This window comes from Neopelma chrysocephalum, unplaced genomic scaffold, assembly GCF_003984885.1.
Source record: "Neopelma chrysocephalum unplaced genomic scaffold, ASM398488v2 Primary Assembly neopelma1_44, whole genome shotgun sequence".
In the NCBI taxonomy this organism is placed as follows: domain Eukaryota; kingdom Metazoa; phylum Chordata; class Aves; order Passeriformes; family Pipridae; genus Neopelma; species Neopelma chrysocephalum.
In genome coordinates, this window is record NW_020897703.1 from 23,768,291 (window position 1) to 23,783,893 (window position 15,603).

The window sequence follows — 15,603 nt, forward strand, 5'->3', positions numbered from 1 at the left end:
CCTTCATTTTACGCTGACTTCAAGCTGGATCTCACATACCTCACTTTGGCTGGGATACAGCAACATGGTCACAAAAACACATGGAAGGAGCTAAGCTGCGGACAGGCACAACTCTTGTTCCCTTCCTATAAAGCACAAAGAACGCTGAGGTACCTTGAACAATTTGCGACCTCAATCCTGGCCCCTTCACAAGCACGACCTCCACAGCGAGGACGAGGGCTGTCACATGAACGTGACCTACACATACAGGAGCCTGTGCTGTCCCCATCCGAATGCTCACACAGTTGCCATGGGGACCAAGGCCCCAGTCTTCCATTTGTTGTCAGGTTTTTCACCTAATTTTAAGAGAAAAAAAGTCATTAATAGCAAGTTTACATTTCTGGAGACAGGCCCACAATAGAAATGCCAAACAAAGCTGCCGGGGGGGGGATTAGGATGCAGCTTAGATGGGAGCTGTCTGTGCTTGCGAGCAGGATTGAAAACAGAGGGTTGTTTTCAGACAATGCCACATCAACATTTACCCTCCAAATTCCACGCCACATACCTAACATGTGCACACAGGCACCGAGCCGACCCAGCCAGCACCATACCAGGAGCAAGCATCCATCTGCCACACCATAAAACCACTGTGCTCCCCGTCCCACACTGCACGGCTTCAGCCTTTCAAACACACAGCCAGTGCTGATCATCCCCACTCATTATGCTCCAGCCTCTGCAGTGCTTCCTGCAGAGTGTTTTCTGAGTTAGCATTCATATAACCATAGTGACCAGCTGAGACCAGGCCTTGCTGAGTTTGGCCCTGTCCAAACACACAGTAAGAACTGGATCCCTTTCTAAACAGAGCTGTGGCCTAAATGGCCAAATGGATGAAGGACAGAAAGCGAAGGAGATGGTGGTGACTAGCATTAATGCTGAGGATCACAATGATCTAAAGAGCAAGAATTCATCTCAAGACCAGACCACACTGCTATCTGTTTCCTCTGCCCTTTGCTTCATACCTGTATAGCCCTGAACAGGTTGGGACTTGAGCTTCCTGCATTCTGTGCAGTCCTGGCAGACAAAAAGCATGAGAAACAGAACTATTTCAGCCCAGGACTAGTGAAGACCTTCCAGGAGACAGAGTGTCAGAGCTTGCTCCCCTGTGCCTTGTTCTAACCAGTGCTGCTAGGTGAGCCCTAAGCTGAGGGCTGGGGGAGTTAGCTGCTGAGACCCTCACCCCCAAGGTTGGCTGGAGAGGATGCATGCTGTCCTCCTGGGATCACTCCTGGCCACCACTGCCTTCTTGTGCCCAATCCACCACTACTGCAAAATCCAGCAGCCCAGGACCATGTCTTGAAAGCTGCCCTAAACACCCCTGACCTGGCATCATCTCTGCTCCTGACTTGAGAAACACGAGGCAGAAAGAGATCGGTGCTGGCCCTGCCTAGACCCTGCCTATTCACTTGCGACAGTACAGCACCGTGATGGACTCCGCCCTGGTGGCTCCCTACATCCTCCCCACCCCATGTCCCAAATTGCTGGGCCTTGCAGACGGATGGCACAGAAGGTGGCTGTCTGCAAGTGGCCCATCCCTGTGGTGGTGGGATGCTCAGCAGCTTTGGTAAAACTACTGGCAAAGGCAACACTGGATTTGGCCTTGGTGTCTCACACAATGAAGGGTGAAGGAAGGAAGAGGCTGGAGCCCTGGTCAACAGCCCTGGCCCCAAATCTGAGGCAGCTGCCTCTGACAAACCCCAGTGTGCATGCTTCACTCAGCTCTGTTGCCAGCAGGATCAGCCCCTTGGGCTGCCCCAGAGGGGAAATCATTCCTCCTGCTTTACAGACAAGTAAACCAAGCCATGGAGAGGCTGTGAGGCTGCTCAGGAGCCACACAGGGAGACAACTGCAACCACGGGAGTAGTACTTTCCAACACTCATCCTCTGAAACATGCTGCTCTGTGCTTATTCTCCGAGTTTGGCACTATGTTAAACACTCAGAATGTACCTCTGTGGGCTGTCATCTTCCCCTCTCACCCATCTACAGCAGCATCAAAAACATGGAGCAGTGGCATGGAAGTAATTTAGATTTGGTACTGCGCTCCTCAGGCTGCAGTTGGGGGGTTTCAGGCATCTGCTGTAAGCCTTTGTTTGCAATAGATTATCATGTTGTTGTAGAAATTTGCCCTGGGCTGCCGGTTACAAGGCAAGATGCCCAGGGAGGAGAACACTGAGTTTTGTTGTTGTTGAATTTGCTGTTTTAAACATTATTTAAAAATCAATACAGTTGGGTTGCTATAAGCTGGGGATGGGAGGTTGGTGGAGGGGGCCGGGAAACCAAAAGAATTACTTTGAGATACTTAATACTAGATTTTTATCTCCTTTTTCCTCCTGCCTTACAAAAGTCATAATCCAAGTATTGGATCATTTCTATTCATTTTTGAGCTGGAAAGCCTTGCTGATTCCAGCAGGGAGTTCTGTTCAGAAATCAATGGTATGATATGGCCCGTGGCTTCAATTAAAAAAAAAAAGTAGCTGACAAATAGTTATTGGCTCATAAGTGATACTGGGAAACAACCCAAAAATTAAACAAATAAGCAGCCATAACCAAAATGCTGAGATTTATAGACATGTCACATTCTGAGTACAGGAAGTTTTTATACTTAAGAAATTACATATGGATTATTATTCCATCTTTAAACCCACAAAAATATCTTCAAAAGAGCAAACTTGGGAAGTGGGATGAAAACCCATAGGCATTGATCTTTTTCAGGAATAGCTCTACAAGGCAAGTCCTTTGTAGCCAACAGAGTGCCCATCAGACAGAGCGGACATCTTTAAAAACACATCTGATCAAATGCCCTTCTCTCACCTGACAATATTGCCAATTCTGGAATTCTTGTCTTTTATAAGCTGTCATACTCACACCAAAGGCCTCACCTTTTCCTTTCTTCCTTGTACAGTCTAAAGGCTCAAATGCATGATCTGAAAATTCAGACTGGCCATTCCTAATCCCTGCTACCAGGATATTTTCCATGTTTATTCTGATATTACAGGTAAGACTAGAAGCATTCCTTATTCTTTCATCTGTTCTTTATCTTAGCATTCAGATATCAACCACTTATAATTTTGCCAAGCTGTAATGACTTCGTCTGGAAGTTTCCATGTTGGCTGTTTAATGAAAGCTGAAAATTTTTGCAAAGTTTCAGTCAAACTACTTCAACCATTTATAAATCAAATCTAGGAGAAAAGAATATCCACATTTTCCTTGACGCAAACTAGTGTCCAGAGCAAGGAACTGAATTTTATGACTTTGTGCTACCTCTTTGCAATTCTCACGAAAAGCCATTCACAACTGCCTGATATAACACATGCACATAAATGGAAGAGCCATGCAATTTGTGGAATTTGTGTGCTATCATTTTTTAATGTTAAAATGGCTGACATTGCAACCTTAGTAATGACTTTGACTAGATTCTGGGTTTTACTTGGTAATAACATATATTACCTATTGCCCAAGGTATTATATTAACACTACATGATTAATCCTCTATTTAAAGTCCCTTAATATTAAAGCTGGAGACAAGAAATCTGTGGCACAATGTAGTGCTGTAAAAAGATGTTCAGACTAGCTCTGAACAAGTCTGTTTGCACAAGAGCAGCAGTCAAGTTGTGTTAGTGTTGTGATTGACTCACACAAATGCCTGGCCCATGTAGGATATAATTCAATAATATGCCAGTTCTGGCTTTAAAAGTTGCTGCATGCCAGTCTCTTAGCTGTGCCAGGACATCTGTTTGTGGGTTAGGCTGCAGAAGAACTCACTGACATTATCTGGGTTAGGAAAAGTTTATTTGGGAGGGGTGCTTTTTATCTACAGCATTTCACAAGACTGTGATCTCACATACAGCTGTACCAGCACAGCTGAGCGCCTGGTGCTCAGCCCAGAAAAGTGGGGTGAGAAAAGCCAGGACTTCTTATGACAGTAACTCTTCCAACTAAATTCCCAGACAGGTCTTTTCCAGGAGTGAAATTCAGCACTGTATTCCCCTCCCTTTCCAGTGGTCACCTGCATATGCTGTCCTAGACCTTTGCCTCTGTTGAGCATGACCTTTATCCTGCACTGCATACAAGGAAATACTTGGATATTGCTGATGTAGGTGCTTAAATGAGCCATCCCACTCCACACCACTGGTGAATTCATTCCAGTGAGAGGAAGAGGTGAATAAAAAAGAAAGCACTTGCGTGTGGATTTTAAACAGCTTGGCAGCCTGTCAGTCAAAAAGCACAGTAACAGAATGAGAGCACCTACAAGGAAAATAATCTACAATGGAAATGTTAAAACAAACATAAAACTAGCACCCCAGGAACAGCCAAAGCTCCTGAATATTCTGTGCTGGAATTTTTTGACCTTGAAACAATGATCTGGAGTAGCATGTTCCCTAGTGTGCACCACAGCAGACATGTTCAAACTAGAGGATTAACACCTCACACACCTATCAACAGACACAGGCGTTAAGCAGGACGAGATAACAGCATGGGCAATCAAGAAGCACTGCATCCCGGTTCAACACAGGAGGGTTATAAACACACAAGCCTCTGAATCCAGCAGTGAAAAACTTAAGCCTGCCAAGCTGAGGATGGATTGAAGTAATGACTAATATTTCCTGGGAAAATATCTGAGAAGTAAGGAAGATAAGGGGAATAAACATCCCAGCACCTCCAGATAGAAATAGCATACCGAAGATATAACCCACCCAGTCCCCTCTCTCTATCTACCAGACTTAGCAGTATTAACATGCTAATTGACATTAGATAATAATGATGAGCATTAATGAGAATTTCTCCCCCACCCTCAATTTATTTAACAAGACTGGTTTTCCTCCCCAGCCACCTTGCAGGTACAGTTTAAGCAGCAGGAATTATATTTGGCTAGACAGCTTCTGGGGATCACAGCCAGGAACTGGATATTGTCATCAGAGGAGGGTGGGTGGCTGGGAAGTGAGCTGGAGAGCCAACTCAAACTGGCTTAAGCAGAGACACTTTTTTTCCCTCCATGCATCTCATGAAGACCAGGGCAAGGAAATCTCTTTGCAATATCATGTAGATTTGGTCTTTGGTCTGCTGAAGTGAATCCAACACTGTCTTTCTCATACCCCCCCTCCTCGATACACTTCTCTCTTCCCTTAATTTCTCTAGCACTCTGTATCGTTTTGTTCCCTCTTCAAATCATCCATGCAATAATTTCTCTGCTGCTGCCTAGATGGCTCTTCCTCCAAGTACAACACTTTTTCACCAGTGTTGTCTACTGGGCCCAGCTCAGGGATCCAAGAGGAAAGTTAACCAAATTCTTGTTTTCTCAACCTGCAGGGAAGCCAAGGAGATTGCGCAGATAGTGGAGCAGCCCTGAGAAGGCTCAAGTTTCAGCTGGGGCTTTACGTGGTTCTCAGCAGTAACCCAACAGCATGATCCATTCTTTTTCACTCAAGGTATGGGGGGACATGAGGAGGACTGGATGCTTGCTTTGGGATCCCTCTTTTGGAGCAAACAAATACATTTGGGGTCTCTGTTCCAAACAGGAGGCTGTGCACAAGTGTTAAGTGTGTGCCACTGCCTTCACGACAGCCAGTCCTCTTCAGGCTGCCACACACTCGCTTTCCCTCTCCCTTCTACACATACACACAGACACATACACATATCAGTATATATATTTCCACTCCTTCCACTTACTGGGCATTCAGTAATATTTTGAGTCCACAGGCTCATGTTGGAGCTGTCCTCAATGGTGGTGCATCGCTTCTGCTTGCTGTCCCAGCCGCAGTAAGGGTCTCTGGCTCCTAGGCATTCCCTGCATGTGCAAAGACAAAAGATTAAAGCCCTTTAAGACTGTCTAGCTCTAAAGACATGTATTCAAGTATAGTGCTTGTATATGACAGCTGTCAACCGCACCGAGGCTCTGCAGAAGAAACAATTTCTTCTAAGCAGAGGTTTACCTGCTTGGAACGGGAGGACAGCTGAATAGAAAGGTGATAGGACACAAAGCAAATATCACTCATAGAAGCTGTAGATTAAAAATCAGTTCACTCCTCTCCAAGGCCTAGGGAAAGAAAATGACTTTACAAATTTTAGTCAAAGAACACTTGTCATTGAGATATCTTTGTGCCCCCATGTAATCATGCAGCAGGCCAAATCTCACACAAAGCAACCTCTGTGACTGTGTTTTCTGACACTGTGTCCATCCAAAGGGGTTAGACAAGCAGAATTAGCCAATGGACCGGTAATAAAGGCTTTCTATTAGTCTTGGCCTTTGCCGGAACAATGGTTTCATTTATAATCCCAGCATCAAGATGTCAGTTTGGAAAAGTCACAGCAGAACATTATTTCTAAGCTTTTGGCTGCTTTGAACACTGCTGTATTCATTTTCCTCCTGAATCCATATTTACAGGCTAAGTGTGTGTTCCCAACATGTGAGCTGCTAAAGAAAAATAACTGGGGCTACTGCTGGCACTAAACAGAGAAGGTCAGTCACAGAAGTAGTCTGTACTGACAAAATTCAGCTGTAATGGTTGTTCCCATGAGTTGCTTTCAAATTGTTAATTTTCATTGAGAAAACATAAAGGTACAAGCCACATCACGCATGTATTAGTAAAAGCCAAAGAAGAGAGGACTAAACCTAAAAAGATTCACAACATTATTTTTAATTCAAATGATCCATTCTCTTCTATCACACAAAAGGCTGATTAGGATCTTTCAGAAAGTCCCAAATGACTTGAAAACTGCCAATTAGACAGCAGCAAGGGACCAAAGGGGAAAATTCAGTTCAAGAAGCTAAACAGGAGAGTAATAAAATGTATTCTAAGGGTAGGTATCATCATGATAAATGAAACATCAAAAAAAACCCCCTCGAATGCAATGAGATGTGAACTGTTCCCTCCCAGAAATCTTTGAAATCCTATTAGCCTGTAATCAGCCGCAAATGAAAAAGCAAGTCCCTCACCACAGCTGAGAACACCCTATTAGTCTGTACTGACTCCACAGTGCTTTGCCCCAAAGCAAACCCCAGATTGTTTTGATGTCTGGTACCCATTGCTTTTATATATATTTTATATATATATATATACACACACATATATATACACATAGACACACATGTAGATATTTATATTTTAATTATGAGTTTCCAGTTTGCTCTGCTCCCACATTTCCTCTGCTAAAGATTTCACACACAGAGTTGTAAGGAACATAACATATTTTTTGTGCTTTAGGAAGGTAGTTATAATGACTGTCTCTACCATATTTTTCCTTCAACTGCTTCAGCATGCCCAGGGAAAAGGAAAAGATGATTTTACCCCAGCCTCAGGCAACAAAATATCAAATATTTGCCTAGAAAATGACTTGGGCTCCTCAGTCCAGGGACACAGAAGGGACATGCACTGCTTTGTTCATTATTCTGGTTAAAGAGCCCTGTCCTGCTGTTTTGGCACCACCCTCACCCATGAAGTGGGGCTGCTGCCACATCCAGAGCTGCCCTTGCTGTCCAGCAGCACCTCAGCAAGGGCAGCACCCAGTTCATTACGGAGCAGACACCCGGGCATCTGCTCACCTTCCTGACAGCTCAGCACTTCAGGAGGAAACTGGGCAGTTTCTGGTGAGAAGAATAAGAGAAGTAGTGAATGGGATAAAAAACAAACACAAAAAGGAGGCCCTGCTTTTAGTTAGAGAGCCTTTTGGTCAGGCTTTCAGACTCTGACACCACATACACTATTGTTTCCAACTCCATGAAGCCATTTCGCTCGGCACCCAGCGAGAGAGAGGTCATTGTAATTCATAACAGGGAAGGCTGTTGTGAGCATCACCCTATTATGATACACATTTTCTCTGAATTTAATTTATAGGAAAACATGTGCTGCATAAATTCAGGAAATAATCTCCATATGTTCTGTGCTGCAGCCCTCAGCCACTCCGCAGGCTGCAGCATATCCCAGTTAGGCACTGACCACTTTGCTGGCACTATCATAATGTGTGTGGTGGAGCTAATGCACTGCTCTTGGCTGGGAGCAGCCAGCTACGGATGCCTAACAGTGCGCTCGCCGAATCACAGCTTGTGGTCCCCTGCCGCTGCCATGACCCCCAGCTGATGGGCCATCAGTAACCAAGCTGCAGAGCAGCCAGAAGGCTGGGATGATGGGCTCTGGGAAATGCCCGGCACAGCGTTTGTTGGCTGGGAGCTGCGGCCATCCCGCGCTGCGCCGGCCCTGTGCTCTCTGCATCCTGGGTGTAATGAATTCCTGCCCAGCCCAGGCTCTGCTGGGCTGTCAAAAAACGCACTCTGTAATTTAACAACCATCACAGCCCAGGACTTCTCCTCATCTCATGGCAGGCCCTCAAAACCATTTGAAATCTAAAAACAAAATAGCTATGCTGTCTGCCTCCCTTCAGGATTTGGAGCCCGCTCATCTGCCTCAACTCTGGTAAGAAACCCATTATATCAGCTGACAGCGATACACTTAGAGGTGAAAAGGAATGTATTTACTTACACAAAATTTGCTCCATTTTTCCTTTTTTTTTTAAGCAGGAAAAGCATTACAATGTACAAAACAACATTTCCCTGTTCTTAGACACAAAATAAATTGAAATGTTTACATGTAAATACATTTTGTATTATGATACTGCTGAAAAGTCTCACACAGGCCACGAGACCTGCAGTCTCCCAGGGCAGTATGTAAATACTGTGAAATGAGATATAAAGGAGTTTACATGCATGAGTGAAATTCTGATGTTTCAAGACTTCTTCCACTGGCTCAGTGGGGCCAAATTTCATACCATACATACAGGGAACACCTCACTTAGGTCTCCTCAGTGGCAGGCTGGGAATGCCCCAAGGAACTAACAACACACTCCCATCACAATTCACACAGGTAGAGGGAACCCATTATCCAAGATTACCTGAGCATAGCAGGTTAACACTGACTCTATTAATGCTAAGGCTAGTTAATGAAATCCCACAGAGTGGGATGCTTGTAGAAGTAAGATGATGATGATGATAACACACGGTCCATGCCCTCAGTTTCCCTCTGGCCATCTACTAACCTTGGCACACTCAGTGCGGACTCGGAAGAATACCTCATGACACATATCTAAGAGGTTGGATTTATTATGACAGGCATTACTATCAATAGTGATTCACTTTAATTCATTGCCTCGCAATAAATGTCTTATCTGAAGCATAAAGGCCTACACTGAAAATGCTCAGATGAAAAACAATTCCATTGGTGTCTTCTATTCAAGGTGTTTTTTTCTCCAGTTCCTTATTCTCACTTACCAAGGTCATTTGCATGAAAATAAGATCTTGCTCATAAGAGCTCACCTGCTGCCTGCTGTTTGGGAGCTGTAAGCCTCCCTGTTGTTGGCTGTTGCAATCATTTCTACAGCAGTCAGCTGGGATAACACAAAGGATTAAGATTATGCAAGAGGGGCCCTACCCACAGACCACTGAAGTCAATGGAAACTCTTACCTATGACTCAAAAGAGGTTTTATGTGGTCTTTGACGCCTGGTGTGCTGAGCCTTCACTAACAGCATGTGCTGTAAAAAACCTTCTGTTTCCAAGATGCTGGTGCTGCCCAAGATCCCTTTTTTATAGTGGCCTGAATGACATCTTCTTTCAGAATCTTCATTAAAGCTTAAACATCTGTAGTTTAAAAGTTTTCATTCTGACTTTAATTTGCTCTAGGTCTAGGTAACTTCATCTTTTGGTCATTTTTCCTGGAGAGTTAAAACTTTAGACTATATAATAAATGGATCATCAAGTCAATGGAACCAGACCCAAGATATTAGGCTTCAACAGACCAAAGGAAAGAAAGAATTACTATAAGAATTACTATAGCCTATTCCCATTCCTACTACCAGACAGAAGGCACATAAAAATGCCATTTTGTACCCAAAGCCACAAAACTCATTTGAAATATTCACAATGAAGGACTCTGCTCTTTTCATCTGCCAGGGTGTGCTTGCTCTCCCAATTTTCAGTTCCTCTCTTTTAATTTACTTCTTTCTCCCTCCTTTTTGATGATTAAAAGCAAATAGGAATGGAATGACAGAACATGACGATGTGCAGAGGTAGGGCTCTAGACCCCAAGAAGAGAAGCACCTTCCCAAACTGTTCGCTCACAAAACCCTGCCACTAATCCAGGAGAGAGTTCTGTATTTTCACTGATGAGTTTGAAACCTGCAGCGAAGATTCTGTTTGTCAGGGAGGTACAATAACTGCCACTGTACCTAGTCCTTTAAATCCCCATGGACATCTGTCCTGGTTAGAACGGCTGGGACCAATTCATCCCTGGATGGGTGTAACCCAAAACTGTGTATTCTATAGCCTCCATGCCATTTCCCAAAAACTGCTGTCAGTAGAGGCCTGCAAGGTGGGAAGATGTTCCTGTACCATTTTATGGAATTCCCCGCTCTGATATCCTTATATGGAATTCCCTGCTCTGATAAGAGGGACTGAGCATCCACATGCCCTTTTATGGAATTCCCTACTCTGAGGGAGGGACTGAGCACTCCCGCCTGAACTGGAGAGTATATAACTGGGAGTTTCAGAGCCTTGGGGCTCTCTCTCGTGGGACCCAGAGGAAGACAGCAGACCACCGCTGCTCCCAACCAGGCTGAGACCACCACCCTCAACTGGACTGCAATCACCACTTCTGACCAGACTGCAGCAGCTCTCCCACCAGCAGGTTTATTCCCTCTCCCTTTGCTTTGGACTCGGGGGGTGGGCCAAGGTACACCACTTTTGTTCATACCCCAGGGTGCTGGGTTTGTACATTTGGGTTTTGTGGATTAAAACCAATTGTCTGTCTGTATAATTGTACTTATTGCATTATTTTAATAAATTGTTATTCTGACTTATAAATCTCTCTTTTGAATTGAGTTCATTTTGCCTTGCTGGTTAACTTTTAAACCAGCACAACATCACCAGTCAGGCCATCAGAGGCACATCAGCTGATGCAGTACAAACATTTATAAGCCTGATCCTAGAAGGTACTGAGCAACACTCAGCACATCGGAAGCATGGGCAGCACAGGAGTACACTTTGCTCTTTTGGGGAATAAGACCTCAGAATTCCACAATGGTTTGTTGCATTCTTGGACCAGTTACCTGTGAGGGAACAGCCCTTTGCAAGCAATAAGGGGGTTTTAGCTGTATCTGTTAGTTGTAAGCATGAGGCAGTGTTTGGCAGACAGGCATTTCCTGACAAGGTTAGCTTACTGTCCCACTGCTAGCAACCTGTGGAGGGGATGAACTAAACAAATAATCATATTAGCTTCCAGCCAACCGAATCATAATTACTGACAACCTCAATAGCCTGTGGAAGGAAGAGAGGACCTCTGTCTTCCCTAAAGCCAGATGGCATGAAAAGAGAACAAGAAGAATCAAAAGGATGTTTGTGTCTTAAGAAAATAAGATTAGAAAGGGGAAAAAAAAGCACCAGACCTTCAAACAATCCCCCTAATTTTTATACCTTTAAAAATTCAAACTGCAGAAATGAGTTTGTGACCTGTACAAATCCATTATCTTTCCCCCTAAGAAGAGAAGCCAAGTGGAACTGAGCTGCTTTAGTCAGACACTGGTCAAGTAGCAGCTTCATTTCTCAGTTGGTGAATACAACATACTCCATGCCAGATGTCACTGCCCTTTCCTCAAGACGAGTAGCCACATACTACTTAAGGAATTCACATGGCTATTTGTGGAGCAGGGCACTGCTCAGGATGAGCATTCTACAGCTCACAGGTACCACCACTGGGAGGAGTACAGTTGATGTTAATCTGGACAGACAAGGTTTGGTATTTTGGCATTTGATGTTGGATGCAGAGGCAGAGAAGCTGGAGTGTGTATGTGTAATTTATCACCCACACATGCTTAGCATCAGTGATTGCTGCTCTGCACATCATTTGTTTTGAATGCATAAATTAAAGCTACGGTGTAAAACAACCTCTAACACTGAAGTCCATTTATGAGTCAAACACATGTTACTTATTTGAAAGAAGCAGTGCACAGACAGAGGATTTTCACAGGCAGTTTCACCTAATTTTCTTTTCCACATCAGGGAGTTTGGCTTGCTAGTGTTCACCTTCTGGCCTACCATTTTCAATCGATTGAGGTTTATAGATTATGGCCTTGCACAATCTACACAACAAACTATTCCATTTCTTACTTTCTGACATCCTATTCCATCATTTTCTAGCAACAGTGACCTCTTTATTGGATAGGTATTTATTTTTATTTTTAAAGCAGTGAAATAGAACAACACTGCATTTATTCAAATATGAAGATTAATGCCATCTCTGATTAAATCTGGATTTATGTTTACATCAGTAGAGCAGATTAGTTAAAAAAAAAAAAAAGAGAGTAAGTGTTCCTTCATGAACACTATTAGAAACTCTTGTCGCTGTGCCAAACAAAACTGACCTCTAATAAAAACAAAAGTACAGAGGGTCTCTGACTACCAGTGACAGGATCAGTCATCCACGAGAAAACTCAGATACTATTAAAGTCCTAATGAAAGGAATAGCCAGAAGGAATTCCTGAATGTGGGGCATGTTTGTCTGGGTTGTGAAGCACCACCATTTTAATAGCCTCAGCAGGCTTTTGAGCCTTAAGAAAACATGCTCCTCAGGGCTGCCATATGGGAAGAGGCAGAGGGGACCAGACACCCTTTTGGAAAGGCAGCTTGGGCAAATCAGTGCACTCAAGTGTTACTCCCTGTCTCTGCCCTGCGTCAGTCAGTGTCTGAAGGCGGCTGTCAGATTAAAATGTGCTCTGCTCCTGTGTTCCTGTTCTGTGGTTGCAGATCTGAGACTTCTGTGTGAACATGGCAAACTCCTGTAATCTGGTGGTGTAGGTGGAGACGGGAAAAAGGGTGGTTTAGACAAGAGCAAATCCACTGCAAGGGGCACAGACAGGTACTTTATGTAGTCTCTGCAAGATGCTGATGATTTAAGAACACAAATTATGCTAAAACAGGAACTTAGGAAGGGAAAGAAAACCGCAAAGGCAGAAAGCTCAGAAAGAAGTGTGAATGATGATAAAGAAACCTGAAAACAGCCTACAGTTGACACCAGGCTGCACAAAGTAATCCATATTCAAGGAGCTCCTTTGTGAAAGTTGGATTTGTTAAATTCCAGGTAATTATTTTCTGCTCAACAAGATGCAGATTCAACTAGACAGAGCCTTTGTAGATTAACGTATGTTGGAAAAGGCAAATAAATATTAGACCACCTACTACACGGTGAAGATCTAACACATCTCCGTCTAATACAGGGCTATTTTAACATTCTGTAAGGGGCAAAATGGTCCGTCAATGTATTCTCCACTGTTTTTTCACATGCAGTTATAAAAACACCATCAGACAAAGTCCATTGCCTTTTTAGAATGAGACAACATCACTTAAGTAAATAGTTATTCTTGAAATCCAGCCCTACCCCTTTGCAAACTCAAGTGTTCCCACAGATCTATAATACTTGGGTATTTTGACACATAGAAGACACCAGACTGTTCAATATTATGTTTTTCTATAACCCATACATATTTTATGCAATTTTATGTACTTAAATTTTAAACTTAAACCAACAATAACAAATTTGCTCTGGCTCGATATTCCCTCCTCCCCAAACAGGTAAAACAGCACATCTCCTGATAAAAAGTTAATGATGCATCTGCAGCAATACGTTCATTGGACACATTTGTGTTTTACACTGCAAATGCTGTCTGGAAGCTTGAGACATGAAGCAAACCAGCCACAGCAGCAGTAAGACTGTAGACCCTTTCATCAGGAGCCATGTTACTGAATGTGACCATTGCCCAGAATACAAATTTTATGACATAATAGTAGCAAATGGCAAGAATTGACAGATGCAATGGATATCTGCCCTGGGGCTTGCTGGAAGCTTTAGTTATTAATCTTGTTTGTATAACAATAGCATCAATGTCATCTTAACATAGCATATTCCAAGAAAACTACCTGCTTTCCTGTCAGTCGCCACTGTGTTGAAACTAATTCCACACAGCCCACCTAGCAGGCACTTAGACAGCACTGATCTGAGTTGGCCTAAAGCTAGACTGCTAGAGGTAAAAGGATCCATACACTGAACTGTTTCTAAGTCATGTTGGCAGGACGCTTAAAAAATAGGGAGCAAACAAAAGCCCTCGGTGTGTTCAACGTACATCCTCCCACCTAGGAAATCCAAAACCCCTCCAAACAAATTGGCAACCTAGTCATGATAGTAAGGAGACAAAAGGCAGTGAGCCCTGAAATTAGCTGATTTTGTTTGGCTTTTTCTGGAGTGACCTTCATCTGTTTCAGCAATTGTGTAACTCTGGACTCTGGCTACTGCTAAATTCCCCTTCTATCACTGTACTGTTGCACCGTACCATTCACTCAGGGCCATTTACATAGAGCTAAAAGTGGGAGCCTATAAGTGTACAGGCTGCTCAAAATGAATGTAAAGCATGCCTTTGGTTTGAGCATTTAGAAATAAGAAAAACCGTAATAATTCATCTGGCTAGGAACAGAGCCCCTTCTCATTCTTTCATCCTGCGTCCTCTCTTTTTCAGTGATGCATACACCAGAAATCTCAGCAGAGGTTTATTCCTCAAACTCAGCCTCTTGCTGGTTTCCCTGCTGGCCCTGTGCTGCATTTCTCTCCTCACTGTTATTTGTGATTCCTTCATACTTAAATGCCATCTACAAAGTATGCTATTTTCTTTCTTCCATGCCATTAAAGATAATGTCAAATAAGATGAAACTAAAAACCAATCTCTCTGGCATCTCACTGGAAACATGCCCCAGTTCACTACCTTACCGCTTACCCTTGTTTGCTTTTTTATTTTCCCCAATTTCAGACACACATGGCCCCGTCCCTTTCCAAGACCATTCAAGTGAAGCACTTCAACTGTTTTTCTGAAAGGCATTTTTCTTAGACCTGTAACATTCCTTCAAATCTTAAAGGTCCATATCCTGCAAATAGTGTGGATGCACTTAACTTTACATATATAAACAGCCACATTAAAGACAATTGGAGTAACTGCCTGCTACAGCAGATGCAAATGTGTTTTCAGGCTAGAGAAAATGGTATCATTTTGTACTTCTATTTAAAGAACACAGATCCATTTCATCTACCAAACTTCATTCTTTCCAAGAGCTTTAGTGATCATGGTTCTGTTTGATGTCTTCATTCTCTGTCAGTGGGAGTCTCGCTATTTTCTTAAATGCAACCAGAATGTCAAACCAGATGTTTAGTGATTTATTCTGATGTATTATTGGATACTGTGGATAACAAAACATTGGGCTGAGCACTCTCCTTTCTGCCTATATGAAGTCTTCCAAAGCTTTTCAGCATTATTGGTGATACAATAATTAGCTAATTCCCTTAATTGTGGAGAGGCCATATCAGCCAGAGCAGATGGAAATTGATGATTAAGCTTTATCACAACATTTTTGTAGTCTGTTACCTTCCCTTTTGCCTCTGTTTTTAAAAGGATATTCAATGTGCTGAATATTTTTTAAAACTCTGAGGGAGAAGGTCTTAAAAAAAAAATCTTGGCCAGATTTTCAACAGCCTCCGTTCAGTA

At 43.2% G+C, this 15,603-nt stretch overlaps 1 protein-coding gene across 3 annotated transcripts in view; it reads right to left on the minus strand.

Moving 5' to 3' along the window:
- SEMA5B (semaphorin 5B) overlaps positions 1-15,603 on the minus strand; it is a 272,400-nt gene that overhangs the window by 37,523 nt on the left and 219,274 nt on the right. For all 3 annotated transcript variants that reach the window (XM_027678990.1, XM_027678991.1, XM_027678992.1), the window contains 2 exons: positions 5,705-5,822; positions 154-335 (listed from right to left, as the gene is read on the minus strand). In XM_027678990.1, coding sequence (XP_027534791.1) covers positions 154-335; positions 5,705-5,822 — 300 coding nt within the window. The remainder of the gene's footprint in view (positions 1-153; positions 336-5,704; positions 5,823-15,603) is intronic.